This window comes from Lampris incognitus, chromosome 3 (assembly GCF_029633865.1).
Source record: "Lampris incognitus isolate fLamInc1 chromosome 3, fLamInc1.hap2, whole genome shotgun sequence".
In the NCBI taxonomy this organism is placed as follows: Eukaryota; Metazoa; Chordata; class Actinopteri; order Lampriformes; family Lampridae; genus Lampris; species Lampris incognitus.
In genome coordinates this window covers 104,804,447-104,829,082 of record NC_079213.1, presented here as the reverse complement: position 1 = coordinate 104,829,082, position 24,636 = coordinate 104,804,447, and the positions used below count along the sequence as shown (strand labels likewise).

Below are 24,636 nucleotides of genomic sequence, written 5' to 3'. Positions count from 1 at the left end.
CGTGTTGCACAATACAACTTTTGTCACTTGCCGTTGAATTGCTCCGGTATTGCGCCATCTGACACCCCCTGCAAATTGCTTGCAACACGGATGCAATTTGGTTGGTTCAGAAAAAGATACATACAGAGGTTAGATGGCGGTTTGCAAGTATAACCTTTTTTTATATTTACAACTGGACATGTTCAAGCTACACAATATTTACAACTGTGCATGCTCAAGCTACACAATATTTGCCGTACAATTTCATTGTGTGTATTGAGCTAGCTGGATCTGTTTTTCAGAAACTAGGTCAGCTAACAAAGCCTGGCCACATCCAGATCCAGGTACTTCCTTATGTGAGTCATTAGAAACAGCTAAATAAAGGGCCTCTCCACGTCTGAGATGGGCTCGTTGAGTACCTTGTAGCTTGGTAGCATATAAGTGGGCAAAATGTCTGGCCTAACCAGCAAATAATCAATTTGGGGTCGTAACAAATTTTTTTTTTTGATGTGGTGGCTTTAAGAAACCACTAATCTGCACCGTTGTGGTTCAATTCAACCTCTTGATTGAGTTTTTAAAGTGATCTTCAGAAGAGGGATCCATCCTCTGAGGTTTCTACCATTTCGTCCTGATAAGGTTTTTTTCTTGTGGAGATTTTGCTTATTTTAGTCGAGGGACCGAGGATAGGGGGTGTCGTACATTGTCATATACCGTGCTGATTGTGCAGCCCTTTGGGCCTACCTTGTTATTTTAGGCTATACAGATAAGCCTGACTTGACTTCATTTGTGTCACATTTCTAACACACAAAAGCAGCACTCAAATATCTCAGTACAGTTTGTAATGCTTTATTTTCAGAGAAAAATATAATAAAGTGCTTTAGTCATTTTTAATTGTAATATGCAATTTTTTTATCAATGTAAGAAAGCACTAAATCAATTGGCTCCGAATTTTGCACTGTAAAATCAACTAAAGGAGCAGATAGGTAAACAAAGTCTGCGTGTAAAAATCTTTACAATTAGATGCAATAATATTATATAGGCAGTCATCTTAATATGATCATTTCAGTTGCAGACCCCAGTGTTTCTCCTCAGTCTTGTGTTGATTAGCCCTGGCAGGACTGGTGGGTCTCTGAGCGCCATTTGTCTGAACCTTGGATGCTGTCATCTATTGGATCATATAATCTAGTATTTTGTCTCCCCCTGCAGGCTAATGTATGAATTACTTTTATAAGTGCAACAACGAGGTCTGTATTAGAAACAACTGCAAACTGCATTTTATCACCAGGGTTAGCCCATACTGGCTCCTTATCACGTCCAAGAATAAACTGGGAATGACTGTTAAAGTGACTGTGAGCATGCCGGTGACAATGTTATGCTGGTATGGTCACAGTTTTAGACTGGTAGGTCGGATCGGGATCAGTTTTAATCCCACATCAAATTGAAGTAGGAGCAAATACACACACACACACACATATAGTATATATATATATATATATATACATACTATATACTATATATACTGGTCTGTCACTGCAGAGTTGACAAAGGTCGAAGGTTTCGCCGCTCATTGGAAGGGCTTTTTCAGTTCTGATGTCACTTGGTGAAAGTCCAGCTTTTATTTCGTGGACAATCCACGGCCCTTGGTGAAATGAGGATGTAGGCGAGACCAGAAAAAGTGCCTTTAATCACATGCTTTTCATTGCCGCTGCGTCTTCAATTCGAAGTCATTACTCTGCCTCAGCAGACTGCTGAAGAGCTTCTCGCTGTGCAGGAAGAAGTCCCGGCTGCGTTCCAGGTCCTGGGTGTCGATGATGCGAGTTACGAGGGCTTGCTCGATGGCAGGGGACTGGCAGGGATGGTGCTGCACGCTGTGACTCACATTTCTCAGGGGCTCAATAACCAACAGGCCCTGACTGGCAGTTTTCCTTTTTCTGCTATCTACACTAGACACAGAAGGTGCACCGGCAATGATGGTTTCATTTCTAACCAAGCCCACAGTGGTTTTATCACTTCCTTTTGGCCAAGTTGGTCCAGTGGCCTCACTGGATCCGCTGGATCTGAGAGTTCTTATCGTCCGAGCTGTTGGAGCAGTTGTGTTAGTCTGACTGAGTCGACCGCTTGTGTTATTTGGGCGAATTGGGCTTACGTCTACGAGCCGTCTGGTTGGGTCAGTGGTATATGTTGTTTTGCTGAGGGTGGTGTTTTTAAAGCCGGTCATGTTAGATCTGCTAGCGCTAGCTTGGCGTCGACCACCTGCCCTCCTGGTAGCTGGTCCGGGTGTTGCAGTGGGAGCGGTCTCCTGGATGTTTCTGCGGAGGTACGTCGTGTAGCCCTGCATCAGGCGGGAGAACCCTGTCTTGTAGGAGAGACGCAAGGATTCAGCCGAGCCTCGCGGCACTGAGTTCAGGCGAACCTAGTTGAAATGGAAAAATGAATTTCAGAATCGAATAGGGAATGTACTTGGCTGACACAGAGCAATGATATTAGCAGCCAATTAAGTTATCATCCATAATTATTCTCATAGACCAAGATTTTTTAAGACCGTATGAACCCTTTAGATTGGCTGGGTGGGGGGGGGTGTCATCTCAATTATAATGTTCTTTTATGCATGTAACAAAGTAACACACTGATGTCACATCTCAGCGGCTAAAAATATCGATGAAAATATTCAATATCAGCTACAAACCACCCTACAAATAAGCATTTTCAGCAAGTAAAAGTACAATTTCATAACCTTTCTTTATAATTTTGCATGACCTCCAGGATATTTCCAAGACATTGAATCAAGTTAAGCATTTTACAGGTGTTTTCCGTGACTGGAAAACTAGTCTATATACTTCCACGTGTCCCCGATTCTTCACAATGCATCTTATGTAAATCATCACAAACACATGTTGCCTGGCATGATAGACATGTGAAGAGAATAACTGGGCAGAACCTAAAACATTATATACTAGTCTACACCCTACCTTTAAAAAAGATACACTTAAAATGTCCTCTAAAATCTCAGTTATTTCTTTCTCGTCGTAGTTTTCACGCATGTTTTTCTATTTTCTAACCTGGTGGATCCTAATGTGTAGATGAACCGCTGCCCCGACCAGCCACTGCTTCATGGACTCTGAGCCCATCCTCTTCTTCTTGTTGGTCATCCTCTCAAAGTGGTCGATCATCTCCAGTTTCAGCAAGTTGTCATAGAGTTCGGTGGTCTCGGCCATCTTGTCCTGATTGTTGGCTATTTCAGGGATCTGGCCGAGGTAGCTCTGAATGATCTCGCCAATTCTGGAAGAGCTTCTGATACCAAAGATCATCCGAGGTTGGGATCCATGGACTGATGATCCCCCCATTGAAGAACCCCGTGACCGCACCTGGTGAGAAATCATTAAAATGAATATATTTAGGTAAAAACTCCAGTCCTGAAGGATGTCGTCTTTGCTGATGATACTTCTGGTGATACGGTTTATGCTTATTGCAGCAATGTTAGAGGACTCCAAATCCCAAAGGTCCAGCCAAAGTTTCCAGTGCTGATATGTCAGTATGTATTCAGCTGCTTTCTGAAGACATAACACACCAGATGACCCTAAAGGCTAATGATTTTTCCAGGGGAAGTCATTCCGGTAAGTGAGCAACTATGAAAGCATTTAAGCTTATGTCTTAAATACATCGGCAATAGAAAGTATTAAAAAAATTGCATGTAAATCTTCAGGAATGTCGCTTTAAAGCTGCATTCAATGACTTTTTATTGTGTTATTTTATCCATATGAAACGTGGTGATGATGTGATGATTGTGTTGGACAGTCAGTCCTCCAGAAGAACAGTGTTGTGATATAGTTGTAGTCTAGTCAGTTAAGGCAAAATGGCTGCAAAAAGTCATTCACATTTGAGCCTATGTTTTTCTGTTAATTTAGAGTCCAATAAAGAAAAAAATGCAAGGAGCCCAAAATTTTAGGTGGGGGAAGTCTCTGAAATGGCCACGCCCACTTTTTAGGCCTGGAAATCAGTATCTCGGCTCCTGAATGTCGCAGAGAGCTGATCATGGGCTCAAAAGAAGCAGAAGCACCACATTTATATAAGCATTATGAACAAACATATACCCCAAAACCTTTACTTTTTCAGATATTTTAAGAAAACTAATTTTTACTGGTCACGTTTCACGTATCAGCTCCTGAAGGTTGTAAAAAGCTATATTTGACATGAATCTCATTCGCTGCCTATGTTATAAAGCATGAAGCACAATACACACACGAATCATGAGTTTAGAAAATATCTTAGTTGTCTTCAGCTCCATGTCATGAGAATAGCAGTATCATACACAAGATATCTTAACCCAGGCCAGGTTGCAGTGGGTGGATCCGATCAGCCCCTTTATGCCATCAAGAAGATGATACAGTGGGCCATGGGGGAAGAGTTTTCTCATTCATACTTCGCGTTCATGGGTGGGCTGCACCTTGAGAAGGTTTCTCTTGTCTGTGTTGGGCAGTTGATAAAAGGAACTGGCCTTGATACCATCTTAACCTCAGCTAATCTGAATATCACAGGTCTGACAACTGCTGTCTGCGATGTGAATTCCATAAAGAAGGCTAGATACTGTATTCAACTCCTGGCTGTGGTGCTGGCCAAGAAGAGAGATGAAGCATTTCAGGCAAAACGTCTAGAGGACAACAGTTTGACTTGGAGTAACTGGGTGGCCAATGAAAACAGCCCCATGTTTCACTACTGGAACAATGTTGTTGACACAATCAAGAAGGTTCTTATCTTCATAAGATCCTTTCGAGAGGCAAACTTCATCATGATGATCAGTGCACTTGAGCAGCTCATTCCTCTTTTCTTTGCACTTGATCATACACACTATGCCAGATGGGCATCAGTGTTTCTTCAGGATCTCAAAGAGCTCAAATGGAGACACCCATACTTGTTCAAGGAATTTCTTTCAGGCTCTTTCACAGTAAACACCAGAGACAACCCATTCTCAAAGATTGCATGTGATCAAAAGCAGGAACATAACATAAAGGTCATCAAGTCTGACACTGGATATGTCGATATCATCAATCGGGAAGATCAAGAGTTCTTCAGGAAACTCGAACTTGCGCTACCCGAAATCCAGCGCTACCTAGATGAGGTCGAAGGTCAAGATCCATCACACGGGCACAAAGAAATGCTGGATTCCTTCAAGGAAACATTTTCAAGCCACACACTCAAGGTGTACCAGGGTATCCTTACCAACCCGTTCGATGAAGCTCAGTTCATGAGGTTGAACTCATCCATTCCCTTCCCAGATGTCATAAGTAAAGACTCCAGTTTTGTCTTTACAGTCGGCAAAACTCAGCATGACCAGTTTGTGCAGGAGCGAATTGTATTAAGTAAGAAGGATGTCAATGCAACCATCTCACGAAATGCCCTGAAACTCCCAAGTTCATGTGCAAAAGTCCAACTCGCTAGCCCTGCAATCAAGCCACCCAAAGGAACCTTTGCAAAGCTGAAGGAGGCCTGCAGATCAAGAGAAGAAGAGACAAGGAAGTTATTTGGTGGTGAATTCACAGGTGAAACTAATTGATATAAAGTCAGTTATTCAAATATTTTAGATGTTACTTAAGTCTTACCAGATTTTTAATACAGTGATATTCATTGATTCAATTTCACATTCAAGTTAATTGATTTGACAGTAAGCCCAAGAGTTACACTTAGCTTAACTATTCATTTCAATTTCAGGTTTACCCGACGCCTTGTCAACAAAGGATGGAGATATTTATCATAGCCAAAAGTCTCAAATTCTTAAGGACATCGGTGTACAAGTTCAATCTACATCCTCAGAAGGACTTGTGATAGATTTGTCTGTGCAAGTACGAATCATGGCAAAGTCTCTCACCAAAGGCATGACATTCCAAGACTTTGTAATCAAAGTGTTGAACAGCATTGCCAGGATCGGTCATGAGAAGAAAGCCAATCGTATTGACATTGTGGCTGACCTCTACCAGAATATGAGTATCAAGACTGCGACTAGGAAGAACCGGGGATCAGCAGGTAGTTCACAGATGGCTTTCAGTGAGAATGACACCATGCCAGAATCTAAGCAATTCTTTGAAGCTTTTCTGTCTAATGTAGACAACAAAGTAGCCCTGAATCTAATGTTCGCCAGGATTGCTAAGGCACAAGCGTGGAACTGGGACAAGGAGTTCAGCATCACCTACGGCAGAAAGGTGCTTGCAAACTTCGGCGAAAGCTTCGAGATCCAGCTTTATGACAGCATAGATATGCTTGAGGAGGCTGACAACCGCATCGTTTGCCATGTGATGCACATGCTAAACAAGGGGATCAAGTCAGTTACAGTTAGAACAGTCGACTCCGATGTGGTAGTCATCCTACTAGGGTTCACTACACAGTTCCTATCAGTATGTAATGACTTGCAACTTATAGTTGACTTTGCAGTTCCTGGCAAACGCCAATTCTACTCAATCACAGAAGCACACAAGAAGCTTGGTGGAGATGTGGCCGATGCCATGCCTGTGTTCCATTCTTTTAGTGGCTGTGATTCTGTGAGCGCCTTCTTTGGCCACTCAAAGACTGCTCAATACAAAGCCTGGATAAACCACAGTAAGTCCACAGAACTCACTGCTGCTTTGAGAGGACTAAGTTGCTGCCCTAGTATCGAGACAGTTAAGGAAAGCATGGAAGTTATTGAGCCCTGGGTAATGAGCTGGTACAACAAGACTGGACTGTACAACTGTGTCAGTATAGATGAGCTCAGATTCCAGCTGTTCAAGCACTCACTTAATGATGAGCTGAGAGACCTACCCCCAAGTCAGGATGCGCTTCTACAGCATCTGTTGAGAGCTACATTCCAGGCAGGATGGCTGTGGGGAAACAGCCTGCTACAACTCCCTTGTCCCCCTGTCATTGAATGGGGTTGGACTACCGAAGGAGAGGAACTCTTCGTCAAGTGGAGCACAGTTTCCACAAGAGATACATTGTCTCAAGTAACAGGGGTGTGTAGTTGCAGATCTAATAAGTGTACCTCATGTTCTTGTGCTGGCAGAGGGATGAAATGTCTCATTTATTGCAAGTGCCTCAGCAAGTGTTTGAATCCAGTCTGATGGGATGTGTGAGGTTAAAATAAAGATTTTTTTGGACCTCACATGGTTTGCTTTGTTTCTTTGGTGGTTACTGGGTTCCTCCTCTTATAACAAAGAGTCAACTTGAATACTAGCACTCCATGAGTAGATGTAACACTTTTACTCAAACAAACTGTATAGCCTTCTTGCACAGATTTGGCTAAAGTTGATTGCATGCTGCTGATCAATTCAATGGAAAAAAGAACATGTTCATGAATAGCTCAAAACGTGAAGGTTTTAGGGCATACAGTATATTTGTTCAGAGCACTAATATAAATAGTTATTTCCACATCTTTTGAGCCCAATATCAACTCGGGGCAACCTCCGAGAGCTGAGCCTGAGATATAGTCCCAGGGCTAAAAAGTGGGCGTGACCATGTATGTGACCAGTGAAAATTAGTTTTTTGTAAATACCTGAAAAAGTAAAGGTTTTGGGGTATATGTTTGTTCATAATGCTTATATAAATGTGGTGCTTCTGCTTCTTTTGAGCCCATGATCAGCTCTCTGCGACATTCAGGAGCCGAGATACTGATTTCCAGGCCTAAAAAGTGGGCGTGGCCATTTCAGAGACTTCCCCCACCTAAAATTTTGGGCTCCTTGCATTTTTTTCTTTATTGGACCCTAAATTAACAGAAAAACATTGGCTCAAATGTGAATGACTTTTTGCAGCCTTGACCCCATATTTGCCCTTAACTGACCAGACTATTGGGTGTAGGAGGCAGAGAGAAACAGACCCACTGACACTGATTTTCTGGGACTATAAACCAAGTGTAGCAGCCGTTGTGGCTGGTGTGCCGTCAGCTCAGCAGTAAACCACCACAGACAGTCTAACGTATTACAAACTACATCACACTATAGGGGAACACTGTTGTGCAGTCATATTGACTGTCATGGCCACGTCAGCAGTCTTCTTCAGTCTTTCTTCCAACACGTGTGTGTTTGCTGCTGCACCAGTGTTCGTCCTACCTGGTCAAAACATTTCAACAGCGGTATATGGAGACTGGAGAGTGATCCCAACCATGGTAAAGGGGACTGGTAGTGTTGTGGAACCTGACTCCATCGTCCAGATGGATAAAATCACTGTTTATCAATAGAGAAATTTTGCAAATTTCAGCTTTAATAAGCTGATTTGCACTGTTATTCAACACAAATCCCTCTAAAAAAAAAAGACTTTATGGATAGCGATGGAGCTTAATGACAATAGGGTTTCTAGATCCATCCATCCATTATCCAAGCCTTTTATCCCAGTCGGAGTCGCGGAATGCTGGAGCCTATCCCAGCAGCTTTCTAGATCGAACAGTAAAATCCTGTTATCAGTTGGTCTTATGCACCCAGCAAATCACCTCTCCCTTGCCCGGACTCATTAAAGAAATATCACGTATGCACACACTAGTATCTCCATTGCCTGAGCAATATGAAAAAACACATGTCTGGAAACCTCACGACCATCTATATCTATGCCACAGAGGGCAGATTTCCTTGTAAAGTAATGACCCCTTTTATTGTAAGTGCAAGCCCTTAGTCACAAACCAGATCTACTTCAAAAAGTACGGGAATTAATTCTTTTTTTCCTACTTGTTCAGCCACTTGGTCAAAGAGAATGGAAAGGGCCAGAGCAACGACCCCAACTCCTCCATGGGTCACCCTGCCGCCGCCGCCGCCGCCGCCGCCGCCGCTCCCTCCCAGGGTGGAGGTGAGGTTGTAGCGGAAGGCCGTGCGCTGCTCCTCCGTCATGCTCCGCTGTATTGAGGTGTATTGGTGCTGCACGGAGGCTGAGGAATCCAGGGAGAAAAAAGAAGGGAGGACGGGGTCCAGGGAGATGTCAGGGACAATACCCGCATCCCTCGCTACAGAGAACAGCTCATGGATGGTGGCTTGAGACGGAAGGCAGAAGCCTCGGCTTGCCATAATCATGCTCATATTTGTCCTTCTGTGTGTGTGTGTGTGTGTGTGTGTGTGTGTTTGGCTGCCTGCCAGTCTTTCAGACTAACTGCCTCTCTATTTGTCTTTTCCCCTGTCTGACTAGCGGTCTCTCGGTATTTCAGTCTGACTGCGTCTGTTAGTCTCTTGGTCTTTCTTTTCCACGCTGTGGCTCGCTGTTTTCCCATAATCATTTCATTCTAAAGGTTGAAACCGAGGATTGGGAATTTTATTTGAACTGTGGCTCAGCAGCAGAGAACCCTGCCCTACGAAAGATCAATACTTGGATCTGTGACAGGGTGTGCGGCGGTGTTGTGCTCTCTGAGCCGAGGAGAATAGAGAAACACAGTTTGAACCTTTGAAAAAGGTTCAAACTGTGTTCAAAGGTTCAAGTGGAGAGACGGCAGTGCAAATTCACATTTGCAGCGGCCTCACCCAGTACCGTCCATGCAGTGTCTTTGTCCAAATCCGTGTCTAAGTTTGCATGTGTTTGACGAATGTGAGAGCTGGCGCTGGATCGGCTGGGAGAGCTTGGTCTGCTGTGTCCTGTGGGCCCAGGGACCACGGCCCGTCCTGGAGCTGTGCCCGAAGAGGGAACACCGAGGGCAGTCTGACAGGACGTGGAAGCGGGGCAGGCTAAGCTAACTGCTAGCCCATGGACCGGCAGTTCTGATAACACCGAGGGCAGTCTGACAGGACGTGGAAGCGGGGCAGGCTAAGCTAACTGCTAGCCCATGGACCGGCAGTTCTGATAACACCGAGGGCAGTCTGACAGGACGTGGAAGCGGGGCAGGCTAAGCTAACTGCTAGCCCATGGACCGGCAGTTCTGATAACACCGAGGGCAGTCTGACAGGACGTGGAAGCGGGGCAGGCTAAGCTAACTGCTAGCCCATGGACCGGCAGTTCTGATAACCCCGAGGGCAGTCTGACAGGACGTGGAAGCGGGGCAGGCTAAGCTAACTGCTAGCCCATGGACCGGCAGTTCTGATAACACCGAGGGCGGTCTGGCGGCGGCCTCGCCTAGCCTTGACAGTGTTTTTAGTGTCGTCGTGTGGAGTGCGGGGAGGTGTGTCGAAGGTGTCCGACTGGGAGAGCTAGTGTTGGATCAGCTGAGGGAGCCTGCTCTGCTGCACCCTGTGGGCCCAGGGACCACGGCCCTGACCGGAGCTGCGCCCGAAGAGGAAACACCGAGGGCAGTCTGACAGGACGCAGAAGCAGGGCAGGCTAAGCTAACTGCTAGCCCATGCAGTGATTTTTGTTTTGTTTTGTTTTTAGTTTTAGATATATGTGTTAGTTTGGATATGTGTGTTCTTGTAGTTTTTGGACGTGTGTTTTTGTCTTTGTGTTGCACTGCTGTGGGCTGGGGGAAATAAAGTGTTTCTGATTCTGGTTCTGATCATGCAGCACAAACCAGAGCAAAATGACCACATATGATTCCATGTGTTCGACCAAAAAAAAAAAAAAAAAAGATTTAAAATTCTCCGTCTTTACAAAAAAAAGCCTTTGGGGAGAGAAGAATTGAGCAACCAATCCCATAATGTGTTGCTTATTGTTTTCATCACCAGGCTCTTTCATTTGCAGGACTTCTTCATAATGGTGCATTTCTCAACCAAACTACTGAAGGAAAACCTCTGGTCAGTATTTGTGTCTAAAGCGGTGCATTATGCAGGTTCACACAAAGATGAGCACCAGGAAATATATGAGGTAAAATCAGTCGTAATTTGTAAGGTTAAAAACAAGAAAGTTTAAAACTTAAATTTGAAATTTGAAAGCTAAAATTAATGTGTGTACTCGTACTGCTGTGTAATGTTTGCAGTGTTACAAAAGCTCCACCTTAGTGTTTCTGAACCTTGCAGAGATCCAGATTGGATCTTTGCATGCTGGGATTTCTCTCTTTATACAAACCGGCCTGGGAGGGAACTGAGTGTCAACCAAGTGTGTGTGCACCAACAAAACATACTTACGGTGGCCCTGAAGTCCAAAATGCAACGTTTCACAAAACAAATTGACAAAACTAAAACACATCATTTCATGAAATTGAAACGGTTGAGATAATTCTTGATGGTCTCTTCCCTGTCTGTAATGTGCATTGACGTGGGACGTTAGGGGAAGTCCTCTAGATGTCTCCGTGACGTCCCGGGGACGTTATAAAGAAGGTCCCGAGGACAGGGACGTTAGTGGAAAGTCTTCTAGACGTCCCCGGGACGTCACGGGTATGTTGTGGGATCTCGCGACAACGTCCCCGTGACGTTCGGAGAGGACCTTTAGGGGACGTGCTGGGGACGTTTTTTGTTTGCTGGGGTATGTTTTAGCAGCCATTATTTTCAAAACAAAAATAATGAGTAATTTTTTTGAGGGGGGGCAATACTTTATGAGGATATTTATGTGATTCACGTGGATGTGTTATTTTCATTTAATTGTTTAAAGTCCCTGTGGTGGCCTGGCGGCCTGTCCAGGGTGTCTCCCCGCCTGCCGCCCAGTGACTGCTGGGATAGGCTCCAGCATCCCCGCGGCCCTGAGAGCAGGATAAGCGGTTTGGGTAATGGATGGATGGATGGGTGCTTAAAGCTGCAGTAGACAACTTTGCTTTAACTTATCATTATGATGTAAATGTTGATTGCAGTGTAATGCTATACAATAATGACACCATCAGCGTTTAGACTGGTTCTCTGTAAGCCTCGCTTTCAGGCTTATAGGAAACCAAATTCTGCCTGCCACCGGGTACGATCTCGCAGGAAAATGAAGGCTTGATTTATGACACAAAGGAAGTGCGTCAACCATTGCGCGACCAAAATAAGGAAGAGGATAGCACTTTTATTTTCCCCGGTAGCTATCGGTAGCCATCCCCAGTAGTGGAAATGGTGGACGGGGGAACAACCAAAGTGAGAGTGGAAACTGTGAGGTAAGAGAAAAAAAACTCCGTTGACAGAGTAGGCAAAGAAGGTGAAGAGGGAGGGTGATTGTGAACCTCGGACGGGCCTTCACTTGATGGAGCAAAATCTCCGGTGTTGTATCGAACTCCCCGTCGAGATCTGTTTCCCCCCAGTCAGACGAAAGCGTTTGCTTCAAAACAGGTTAGCTTAGCTATCGGGTATGATTACGTTAAGCACAGGGTTAGGTTGAAGTTAGGTTAAGGTTAGATTAAAGTTGGGTTGAGGTTAGGATGTAGTTAGATTAAGGTTAGGTTGAGGTTAGGATGACGTTAGATTAAGGTTAGGTTGAGGTTAGGCTGAAGTTAGATTAAGGTTAGGTTGAGGTTAGGTTTAAATTAGATTAAGGTAAGGTTGAAGTTAGATTAAGGTTAGGTTGAGGTTAGGCTGAAGGTAGGTTGAAGTTAGATTAAGGTTAGGTTGAGGTTAGGCTGAAGTTAGGTTGAGGTTAGACTGAAGTTAGGTTGAAGTTAGATTAAGGTTAGGTTGAGGTTAGGCTGAAGTTAGGTTGAAGTTAGATTAAGGTTAGGTTGAGGTTAGGCTGAAGTTAGGTTGAGGTTAGGCTGAAGTTAGGTTGAAGTTAGATTAAGGTTAGGTTGAGGTTAGGCTGAAGTTAGGTTGAGGTTAGGCTGAAGTTAGGTTGAAGTTAGATTAAGGTTAGGTTGAGGTTAGGCTGAAGTTAGGTTGAAGTTACATTAAGGTTAGGTTGAGGTTAGGCTGAAGTTAGGTTGAAGTTACATTAAGGTTAGGTTGAGGTTAGACTGAAGTTAGGTTGAAGTTAGGTTGAGGTTAGGCTGAAGTTAGATTAAGGTTAGGTTGAGGTTAGGCTGAAGTTAGATTAAGGTTAGGTTGAGGTTAGGCTGAAGTTAGGTTGAAGTTAGATTAAGGTTAGGTTGAGGTTAGGCTGAAGTTAGGTTGAGGTTAGGCTGAAGTTAGGTTGAAGTTAGATTAAGGTTAGGTTGAGGTTAGGCTGAAGTTAGGTTGAAGTTACATTAAGGTTAGGTTGAGGTTAGACTGAAGTTAGGTTGAAGTTAGGTTGAGGTTAGGCTGAAGTTAGATTAAGGTTAGGTTGAGGTTAGGCTGAAGTTAGATTAAGGTTAGGTTGAGGTTAGGCTGAAGTTAGGTTGAAGTTAGGTTAAGGCTAGGTTGAGGTTAGGTTGAAGTTAGGTTGAGGTTAGGTTGAGGTTAGGCTGAGGTTAGGTTGAAGTTAGATTAAGGTTAGGTTGAGGTTAGGCTGAAGTTAGGTTGAAGTTACATTAAGGTTAGGTTGAGGTTAGACTGAAGTTAGGTTGAAGTTAGGTTGAGGTTAGGTTGAAGTTAGATTAAGGTTAGGTTGAGGTTAGGCTGAAGTTAGATTAAGGTTAGGTTGAGGTTAGGCTGAAGTTAGGTTGAAGTAAGGTTAAGGCTAGGTTGAGGTTAGGTTGAAGTTAGGTTGAGGTTAGGCTGAAGTTAGGTTAAGGCTAGGTTGAGGTTAGGTTAAGGTTAGGTTGAGGTTAGGCTGAAGTTAGGTTACGGTTAGGTTGAGGTTAGGTTGAGGTTAGGTTGAGGTTAGGCTGAAGTTAGGTTAAGGTTAGGTTGAGGTTAGGCTGAAGTTAGGTTGAGGTTAGGTTGAGGTTAATCAAGTGTCCCGGTGTTGTATCGAGCTCTGGCTAGAGGGGAACCGATCAGTAAGTAACAAGCTGCCTACTACCGGATGTTTTACCCTGCATGTATCATATCACTGAGATCAGGGTTTCTAGTTCAAATTGGGATTCTTACGGTTTTGTCTTGCTTTGGACAGTAGCCAGGATGCTAATAAACGGAAAGCGGTCCGGTTGTCTTTGCGACAGCGGCACAAAACAAAAAACAGCACTTGGAAAAGCTAGGCGGGAAAGTAGAAAAGTTGTCTACAGCCGCTTTAAGCAGATAGACGTACAACCCAGCAAAAACAAAACAAAAAGTCCCCAGCACGTCCCCTAAAGGTCCTCTCCGAACGTCTGGTAAATGTCGTTTTGTAGGGGTTTCATTATGTCACGGGGACGTTATGAGGGTTGTGTGTGTGTGTGTGTGTGTGTGTGTGTGTGTGTGTGTGCACAAAGGAAATAACCGTCATAGGAAAGTCCCATTAACGTCCCCTTTATAACGTTATGAGAGACCAAAATAGGACGTTCTCAATACGTTTTTGAAGGACCAATGAGAACGTTACCCCGGGGACCAATGAGAACGTTCCCCCCGGGGACCAATGAGAACGTTCCCCGGACGTCACATTTACGTCACACACAGAACGTCGCACCACGACCTAACAAGAACTTGCAGACGTCAGTAACGTCCCGGTACCGTCCCTCAGAAAACTTTGCGGTGGGGACCAGCGGGGGACGTTATAAATGTCTTGTAAGCGCTATATAAGTTTAATTTATTATTATTATTCTTTATTATTGTAAACGTCCCGCCGACGCCCCCACCCGGCTCAGCTGGGAAATTGTACCTTTAACTGTGCCACACCTGCTCCATTCTTTGCCCTCTAGAGGGTGCTATCAATCAAGTAGAGGACTTGCAGACCACTATGGTTGGGTTCCTGAACACACACACACACACACACACACACACACACACACATTCTTGTACTTTAGCATTGTGAGGCCCTGTTGACTACATTCATTCCCTAATCGTTAACCCTAACCGTACCCATCAGAACTACATGCCTAACCTTAACCCTTACCTTAACCCCAAACCCAAGTCCTAACTCTAAAATAGACCCTTAAAGAAGTGAGGACTGGCTAAAATGTCCTCACTGTGGAGAAATGTCATCAATCTCATGGTTGAGCACCCAAATTGGTCCTCACAAAGATGTAAGTACAAGAACACACACTCACACAAATATTTCCCACCCATCTGTGCACTCTCCCAACTGTCATAGGTCAGTTCAATGGATGACACAATGACACTATCCGGAGTCGTGGTTTGCCCCGCCCGTCATCACATAGCAAGGTGTTGTAGTGCAGAGGGAAAATGTGTGCATCCTTCATTCATAGCAGTCAGGCAGGTTACAGCAAGTGGGACACCAGCCAACAACACATCTCCTATTTGAAGGAACAACAAGAATCCCAGTTTTCCTCACCGCTGTCGAAATCCACCTTTTATCTGGGAGGTTTTCAAAGTCATTCGTTTGGCCCGAAATGATCTCACATACAGGCTCAAACACTTGAAGCAGCTTTGATACAAATAAATGCACATCGTTTTTAGGTTTCCTATTGATATTTTATCTTTTCACTGCCGAAATCCAGAGTTGTCGTTTATAATGACAAAAACACTCATTACCTAATGTTTCTGAACAACGTTGCTCGTGGCAGTCTTGTTTTAAAGCCAACTGTGCGGTGACTTCATTCGTACGGCCTCTGCCAAGGCCAGACTAGAAAAACATTTAAACACTCGGCATATAAAAAAAAAAAACAACAAAAAAATGCTCATCACAGTCAGGCACGAAGTTTCCAAAAAGCATGAAAAGGTCAAACATTCACAATATTGAAAACATGCTTGAAGAGAACAAAACAAAGCCGTGTAAAAGGATCGACTCAAGTTATGAAAGGCCGAAACAGTCCAAAGAGTGTCATCATCAGAGCACCACAGGGAGCTTAAATGTCTGTTGAAATATCAGACCGCGTTGTGAAATTGGCTGAAATTAAAGTGATTTGAGTTTCGGCGGGTAAACGTTCCCAGTTAGACGTGGAGAACCACCCTAACAGCTCGGATCTGTAACATCGTCCTCTTGTTTAGACTGCTCGGTGCTGAATCCGTGGCCGTCCTGCAGGACTCGAGGGGCTGGAATGTAAACTCCATTGTCCAAGTGGTTTAGCTTAATTACAGATCTTCTCTGTCATCTCTTTCTGTTGGAAAAGAGGGGAGGGGGGGGGGGGAGGCACGTTAAACCCATCCAGCTGCTGAGGGCCTAAGAGATGGACGATAAGCGTTCTACAACTGTTTTGAAAGATGGTGACGTGTATATTTATCTTTTAATACGAGTAACGACATTGTTGCCATTCCCACGACAGTAACCGCAGAACTGCCTCGGGTGTGACAGTGAGGACTATAAAACAAAGTAGGTCACGGTGTTATGTTTACGAGATTCATCGCCCGCAGTGGGGAGACATAAATGACTCGCTATGGATTCACGGATTCCCTTTGCCAGAGGGACGACTTGACCTTAGCGTCCTAATGACGACAACTGAGGCCTTGTGTTCACGCCCAGACATCCGTTCTCCGGCTATTCTGATGTGGCTGAGGCCTCTTTGTCAGCCTAAAGCAACGAAACGGTGATGCACAGATTCTGAATTATTTTAATGAGTAGATAAAAATCTGTTTCTCTTAAGAAGGTGGCGAGCTCCAACCAGCCCAGCTTCTGCCAAGTATTTAACAAGTTTCTTTGATGATGCAATCTTGGGGTGGGATTTCTTCCCCCCTCCCAACTGTGCTTGGCCAATCACCCTGCTCTCTGAGCTGCCCCGGTCGCTGCTCCACCCCCTCTGCCGATCCGGGGAGGGCTGCAGACTACCACATGTCTCCTCCCATACATGTGGGAGTCACCAGGGGAACTCCACACCTGACAGCGAGGAGTTTCGCCAGGGGGTGTTGCGCATGGGAGGATCACGCTATTCCCCCAGTCCCCCCCCGAACAGGCACCTCGACCGACCAGAGGAGGCGCTAGTGCAGCGACCAGGACACACAACCACATCCGGCTTCCCACCCGTAGACACGGCCAATTGTGTCTGTAGGGACGCCCGACCAAGCCGGAGGTAACACGGGGATTCGAACCGGTGATCTCCGTGTTGGTAGGCAATGGAATAGCCGACTATGCCACCCAGACGCCCGGGGTACTGCCTTGTTGAATCAGACACGTCATCTTACGTACATTAATAGGACAACGATGTCATTTCGTCACGTTTTTGACGTCAGCCGTTTGAATTCGCTTTCATCCAGTTTGTGAAGTGAAAGTCAGACATGCACAAAAACTTCTCAGTATTTCCTCTGTGCTGACCCTTACCGGGAGACACACACACGGCTCTGTCATATGAAGCCTCCTTCACAGCTAGATTAAGTCTCAAGAGATCGGGTTTTGTTGTTGATGGACAGACCACCATTCAGACATTCATGACCTAGTTATGAATGAGCCTTTGTATCACAGAGCACCGCTGACTTTCCCATCTCACAGAGCACTGTTGACTTTTCCATAGACGGACAGCCATGAGGACAATGTTGACAACCTCCCCTTCAAAAAAGACAACAAACATATCCACCCAATCCCCACTTTTCCTGCCTCCTGTCTTCACCTTTACACCCCCCCCCTTTTTTTCTCCCCAATTGTATCCGGCCAATTACCCCGCTCTTCCGAGCCGTCCCGGTCGCTGCTCCACCCCCTCTGCCGATCCGGGGAGGGCTGCAGACCACCACAAGCCTCCTCCCATACATGTGGAGTCGCCAGCCGCTTCTTTTCACCTGACAGTGAGGCGTTTCACCTTTCACCAGGGGGACGTAGCGCGTGGGAAGATCACGCTATCCCCCCCGCGAAACAGACGCCCCGACCGACCAGAGGAGGCGCTAGTGTAGCTACCAGGACACATACCGACATCCGGCTTCCCACCCGCAGACACGGCCCATTGTGTCTGTAGCGACGCCCGACCAAGCCGGAGGCAACACGGGGATTCGAACCGGCGATCCCCGTGTTGGTAGGCAACGGAATAGACCGCCACGCCACCCGGACGCCCCTTCACCGTTATACCTTAAAAGCGCCCTCACCAGTGGCTCCAGCTCGGAGTGCTCGATGAGGCTGAACTCGGAGATGAAGTAGTAGTAGTGCTTGTAGCAGGTATTGATGTGGGCCTCGGCTCCCATGCTGCACACGCTGTCAAAGTGGTGGATGTACACGTGCACAAAGACCCGGAAGAGGCGGCTCAGGATCTTCTTGCACACCTGCTGGAAGTTCTTGGGGAAAGGGACACCTGATGTGAAGAAGGGCAGAGTTGTAAGAAGAAGGGAACGGCCCGCAGATGTGATCTTGTTTTGCGGTGGCTATTTCCGTCGCTACATGATGTTGGTAGTTCCACTGTAGCGCAACCTAACTTAGAGCGAATGCTTTGCACTTAACGCCCCGGAGAAGCAAAGGCAGTCATTTCATTAGCCCAAATTTGATTCTTGTGGACAGTTTGGCACACTGAATTCAGTATGTTGTGTATCGATTATGCTAGCTGGAGTTAAGTCTTCTCATCCAACAAATGTTGAATTTCAGTGTTAGAAAAAGACCCGGAGTCACACGATCAATTAGAGCCGGGCAACCTATGGCTAGGGTATCAATATGGTGATACGAGACTTTACGTGTTGTGGGATTGTGCTTGTGGTAATATGGTGATATAACTTAAATGTAGTCATTTCCTGATCTTAAAGGCTGCATTACAGTAAAGGGAGACAGTTTTCTGAACTTTTTCTACTGTTTTAGTGAAATGAGCAATGAATGCCTCCACCTGCTTGGTCACCATATCCACATTACTAATGCTCACTTATCAACAATGTCTTGTGTTTAAATATATTACGAAAGCACTAATAGACATCCCCAAAATATGGTCACATCTCAATATCGACTTATTTGGTCAAAAATGTCAAATATTTGATTTTGTCCACATCAGCCAGTCCTACGCTTGTTCACTCAAAAAAATGAAAAGTTGGATTTAGGTAAAAACGATACGCCATGTGGTTCCCTGCAGCTGTGTTAAGCAACTTCTAGGAAATGTGATTTATTACTATTTGCTGCAGGATTTACAAGTTGTTCAGCACAGTTCTGTGGAATCACTTGACTTAACATTTTTCCCCTTTTTCCTCCCCATGTGTATGCGACCAATTACCCCACTTTTCCGAGCCATTCCGGTCGCTGCTCCACCCCCTCTGCCGATCCGGGGAGGGCTGCAGACTACCACATGCCTCCTCCGACACATGTGGAGTCTCCAGCCGCTTCTTTTCACCTGACAGTGAGGAGTTTCACAAGGGGGACGTAGCGCTTGGGAGGGTCACGCTATTCCCCCCAGTTCTCCCGCCCGAACAGGCGCCCCAACCGACCAGAGGAGGCGCTAGTTCAGCGACCAAGACACATACCCACGTCCGGCTTCCCACCTGCAGACACAGCCAGTTGTGTCTGTAGGGACGCCCGACCAAGCTGGAGGTAACACGGGGATTCGAACTGGTGATCCCCGTGTTGGTAGGCAACTGAATAGACCGCCATGCCACCCGGACGCCCAATGACTTACATTTTTTTAAGTAAATTCAGCGTTTCATTTTTTCGAGTGTTGTCGTGTAAATGTCACCATTGTGATGCAATTAACCTCCATTTGAACCTCTGCAGCACAACATGGGCATCGCCCGTGTTCGGTCGCACATCGGTGTAACACATCCGCTTATAACCAGCTGTGTTTGTATGCGTGGGCTCCTCACACACACCTACTCTGGTGGGGAAAATGTCCTCGTTGTTGATGAGCGACTCTATCCAGTCCATCATCAGGTTCATGTACTTGAGCGCCGGTAGCTTGGTTGGCCTCTTGTAGTCGTCCCCGTCCTGCCACCTGTACTCGTACCGCAGGCCGCCGGACATGATGGGGCAGGAGCGCTCGGTGCAGAACTCACTCACCGTGCCGTAGATCAGGTTGATGCGGTTGAAGAAGTCCACCACGTGCACGGCGATCCAGTCATTGATGTTCTCGCCCTCCGGCAGTTGGACTACTTTTCTCAGGTCCAGCCCGGACTTGAGCGAGGCCTGGGCCTTCTTGTGGAGCTCGAAGCGCTGGGTGCCGGGTTCAAACCGCTTCCGCGGCCTGAACGTTTTGTCTTTGCTGAAAACCTGTCCAAGACACAGCGCCATCGATACCCGGCTGTAGCTCTGAGTTGAGAGGGGTAACCGGGTCACGCACTGTATTTTGTGTGAGTTCGATTCAGAGGTGCACTTCCTAGTCAATGGGACCAAGTCAACCCCCACATGAAAGAAGCTTTTTGTCGTCAGATGTGGTGAGTTCTCTATGAAACAGTGCAATGAGGGAGGTCAGGAATGGTCACAGGCCTGTACTTCTGATCCCATCAATCCATGGTTTCAATGGGGTCGGCGGGCACCGGTCAGGAAGTACGACAAAAATGAGGAAACCATGGCTGCAAAGCAAAGAAACAAAAAAAAAACAAAAACACAGCATTGTCAGATTGTTAACAATGGAAAAAGCTTGAATGATCTGATAAGCGATGTCTGTTGCCTGAGCACCAAGAATGGGTTATTCTGAATGTGTCTGCTGCTACCACCACCGCTGTTTGTGTGACCAAAATGCCTCCACCTGTCACAAGACTGCCATCAACTCGCACTGGAAATAGCCCTGCTGTGATTTGCGAGCAGTAAAATTAAATCAGCGGGGAAAAGCGAAGCGCAGGCGAGGGAATTAATGGCACGACGTGGCTCACTAAAGATTATGAGCGTCTCGAAAGCTCCGAGAGAGAAAATGGCCACATCGTTTTATCTCCGCCTCGCAGACGCAGCACTTTTGTCTCTCAGCTAAGGCGGTGAAGCGTTGGGAGTCCATGATATGGAGGATCTGGAGGATAAAACCACCTCGCGGGCCTAGAGACCTCGCTCAGTGCACCCTCATGCCTCATTTGTTGAACGGCCACGACGCTGGAAAAGAAAAAAGGACTGAATGTGAAACTCAAAACGTGCTAAAGCACAAAAATGAAACCTTTTTATCTGCACTAGGAAGAAATCTAATGAATGAAACCGTCAATATGGGAATGTTTTTACATATACTGCGTGTTAGCCATTCAGCACACACACACACACACACACACACACACACACACACACACACACACACACACACACACGCACGCACACAGAGTCTGGTTTCACTATCCTTATGAGGACCCCTCATTGACTACATTCATTTCCAAGCCCTTAACCCTAACCTTAACCACGCAAACTACACGCCTAACCCTAACCCAACCCTTACCCTAACCTTAACTTAACCCTAATTCTAACCTTAACCCTAAAACCAAGTCCTAACCCTAAAATAGACCCTTTTCCTTGTGAGGACCTCGGAAATGTCCACACAAGGTAGGTGCTGTCAGGTTTTGCTATCCTAATGAGGACACTTGGTCCCCACAAGCATAGCTAAACATGTACACACACACACACACACACACACACACACACACACAGAAACCCAGGAGCCAGGCCAGTGGAGGGTTCTGTTGTTGTTTGAAGGCTCATGACGCCATGCTTTCCAGAGACCTGGCTTGCATTCACAGTCCTCAGTGAACTGTGCAGCAACCACAGCGCACTGTTATCCTCACGAGGCGAAGGGCAAACATGTTGCATGGCCGCTACCTTTATATTCAAATCAGCTCGTCTTGCCTGTTTACATTTGCAGTCATTCGTATCCCTCAAATTACATACCGTTTGCCCATTCATGAAATAAATAGCTCGTATGTTGTGGAAGTGCTGGAGATGTACCGCATAATTTTACACTGGGTGCACTCAGATGAATAGCTGGTGTAAATCTTCAGTAGTGTATATAAGAAGCGTACCGCACGAGCCCTAACCGTTTCCCCGGCGGTCACAGCGGACCGAGGGAGTTGTGACGTAGGACGACATCCACATTAGCTTCCTCTTTTTGAAACAGCCGGCCTCAACACTTCCTGGGGGATTCTTAGCCAGACATGTGACCTCTATTACCAGAAGTTTCTGCCCCTGCATGTGTGTACACAGAGGAGCTGCTGTCTCTAACACGCGGATAAACCAGTGTCTTTGAATTTATGCTGCATTTGGTTGAGAATAGTAGTTTGATTCCATCCATCCATCCATTGTCTTAACCGCTTATCCTGCTCTCAGGGCCGCCGGGACGCTGGAGCCTGTCCCAGCAGTCATGAGGCGGCAGGGGGGGATTCGTTTGTAGTGAATCCAGGGGGCAGCCGGGAACCGCCGCAGCCGGGGCGCGAGCCCGGGTCGCCCGTACACGTTAACCGGTCGACTAAAGGGTCCGACCCGTTAGCCAAGGGCTAGCAAGCCAGCCACGCAAGGCTGTGGTTACAGGGTCTAGTGCTGGTGCTACGGTGCCGGATAGGGCAGCAGCCGCACCCGGCACCTAAATTCTCAAAATATGGGTTGTATCATACAACGCACGCGGCCTGCGTGTAGGACAAAGTGCTGCGGATAAATCAAGACGTTTGGTGGTCAACACACTGCTGGACGAGTGTGACATTCTGTGCATACAAGAGACCTGGCTTGCCAAACAGGACTTAGACAGACTGAACACTATACACGAGGATTCCCATGGTGCTGGTGAATCCACCACTGATCTCAGCACGGAAATAGTACGAGGTAGGACACCTGGTGGTGTGGCCGTACTCTGGAACTGCAAATACGATCCACTGGTTAAGGTGGTACATTTAAATGTTGATTGGGCCATTGGGCTCGAGTTTAATTATAATCCTATCCGAGTTTAATTATGAATCCCATGAGACTGAGGATGAATTTCTGAACAGGCTAGCCTTTGTTCACTCTTTTATTGAGGACAGTGACTCAACTTGTGTCTATGTAATTGGAGATTTTAATGCTGACTTGTCAGATAACAATTCTATATTTGCAAAACATCTGCTGCAGTTTTGTAATGATAGCAATTTAATTCTATCTAGCAAAGTACTGTTGCCTGATAAGAGTTTTAGTTATTTAAGTCAAGCGTGGCATACTACCTCTTGGCTTGACCATTGTATGTATACAGCCGATGTCCATGCCTCTCTGGATAATATAGAGATATGCTATGGGTTGGCCACCTCTGGTCACATACCTGTTGCTATGTTGCTAAATGTTGAGAATGTACCCCTGCTGGCTGTTACTGGTAATGCTGCTAATACAGGGAAGCTAGATTGGACAAATCTGACTGAGGAGGATATTGATAGATATTCTACCCTAACTGACAGTTTGTTTAATAATATTGCACTGCTTAGGGATGCTTTAATGTGCTTAAATATGAATTGCGAAGACCTACATCATGCTGCTGACCTCTGCGCCATGTACGATAATATTGTAACGTGCATGGATAAGTAGACACGTTGGCCCTTGGCTAACGGGTCGGACCCTCTAGTCGAGCGGTCAGCGATGGCTCCCGCGGTGCGGGATATACGGGTTCGCGTCCCGGTTGCTGTAGCCCCTGTAGTTGCCCCGCCCACCGAATTCGCTACATTGGTGTCAGAAGTGGGCTGGTGAGACCATAAGGCCACCGGAAGCGTATGCTCCCGGAGGCGTGAAGGAGCTGATATGCTTAAGCGCGGGGATGCGCTTCCCGAAGCAGCTGGGTAGTGTAACGCGCATGGATAAGTAGACACTAACGGTCGGACACTTTAGTCGAGCGGTCAGCGATGTCTCCCGCAGTGCGAGAGATACGGGTTCGCGTCCCGGCTGCGGCAGTTCCTGTGGAATTCCCACGGAATTCGCTACAATATTGTGACGGCTCTTAATGCCTCCAGTGAGCCCTTCCGTAAACACAGGAATAAGGTGCATAATATCAAACATGGGTGGAATGAGTTTGTGGCTGAACAACATGCTGCAGCTAGAGAAACCTTCGCACTCTGGTCTGAGTCAGGAAGGCCTAGACAGGGGGCATTGTTTGAGCATTAAAAAAAATTACAAATACAAGATTTAAATATGCTCTTCGTTTTTGTTAAGCAAAATGAGAACACGTTTGCCAGGAAGTTGCAAAGTAACAATCATAATAACTTCTGGAAAAAGGTCAAAGTCATGAGTAATCATAAAACCCCCCTACCGTCTGATATTGAGGGTGTTTGTGGCTCAGACAAAATAGCTGAGGTATGGCGAGTGCATTATTGCAATTTATTTAACTGTGTTAAAAGTAATGCAGTTGTAGTGGGTAATGCTGACCTCTCTGTTAACACAGTAGTCAGGTCAGCTGATGTCTCACGATGCCATTATGAAGTTACATAATAACAAGACTTGTGGTATGGACTGCATTACTGCAGAACACCTAAAGTATGCCAATCTTAGGCTCTGCCCAATGCTTGCCATGTGTTTCACTGGTCTGATGGTTCACGGGGTTCTTCCTGATTCTGTGACGTCTGTACTGTTAGTCCCTGTCCTTAAAGACAAGGCTGGCAAACTAAATAGCATGGACAATTGTAGACCTATTGCCCTTGCCAGTGTTCTATCTAAAGTGCTGGAAAGAATTCTCCTAACTAGGTTGGAAATGTATATTCTCACGACTGACAATCAGATTGGATTTAAAAGAAAACACGGCACTGATTTATGCATTAATGCTCTAAAGGAGATAGTGGCCAAATATAGAAGCCAAACTTCTACTGATTTCTATGTTTTACTGATGCTTCCAAGGCATTTGACAGGGTTAACCATGAGAAATTATTTATGAAATTGCTGGCTAGAGGTGTTCCAAATTACATAGTCAGAATCCTTGTCTTCTGGTATGCTCATCAGACGTTTCAGGTTCAATGGGGCAATGATGTGTCTGCCATGGGGTTCGCCACGGTGGAATTTTGCCTCCTTTTTTGTTCAACGTGTATATGGATGACCTGTCGAGACAGCCGAATGGGTGTAACACAGGCTGTCTTGTGGGTGGCTCTGTCATCAATCACCTCATGTATGCTGATGATTTAGTTTTAGTTAGCCCATATAGTGCTGGAC

General features: G+C 45.9%; 2 protein-coding genes and 1 long non-coding RNA gene across 3 annotated transcripts; 1 reads left to right on the top strand and 2 right to left on the bottom strand.

The window, feature by feature from the left end:
- Nucleotides 1–819: 819 nt before the first annotated feature.
- LOC130110325 (uncharacterized) lies at nt 820–9,016 on the bottom strand. The gene is made up of 3 exons (XM_056277400.1): nt 8,661–9,016; nt 3,039–3,344; nt 820–2,392 (listed from the first exon to the last, which is right to left on the bottom strand). Exons 1-3 carry the CDS (start codon nt 9,003–9,005, stop codon nt 1,676–1,678), a joined length of 1,368 nt encoding a protein of 455 aa, XP_056133375.1. The 5' UTR covers nt 9,006–9,016; the 3' UTR covers nt 820–1,675.
- Nucleotides 3,210–8,806, top strand: LOC130110326 (uncharacterized). Its single transcript, XR_008810036.1, has 3 exons — nt 3,210–3,347; nt 3,452–3,593; nt 8,669–8,806. It is a non-coding gene; the product is annotated as an uncharacterized LOC130110326 (long non-coding RNA).
- A 5,946-nt stretch (nt 9,017–14,962) lies between the features above and the next one.
- mob3c (MOB kinase activator 3C) lies at nt 14,963–20,113 on the bottom strand. Its single transcript, XM_056276628.1, has 3 exons — nt 19,395–20,113; nt 17,706–17,908; nt 14,963–15,799 (listed from the first exon to the last, which is right to left on the bottom strand). Exons 1-3 carry the CDS (start codon nt 19,810–19,812, stop codon nt 15,770–15,772), a joined length of 651 nt encoding a protein of 216 aa, XP_056132603.1. The 5' UTR covers nt 19,813–20,113; the 3' UTR covers nt 14,963–15,769.
- Nucleotides 20,114–24,636: the final 4,523 nt, after the last annotated feature.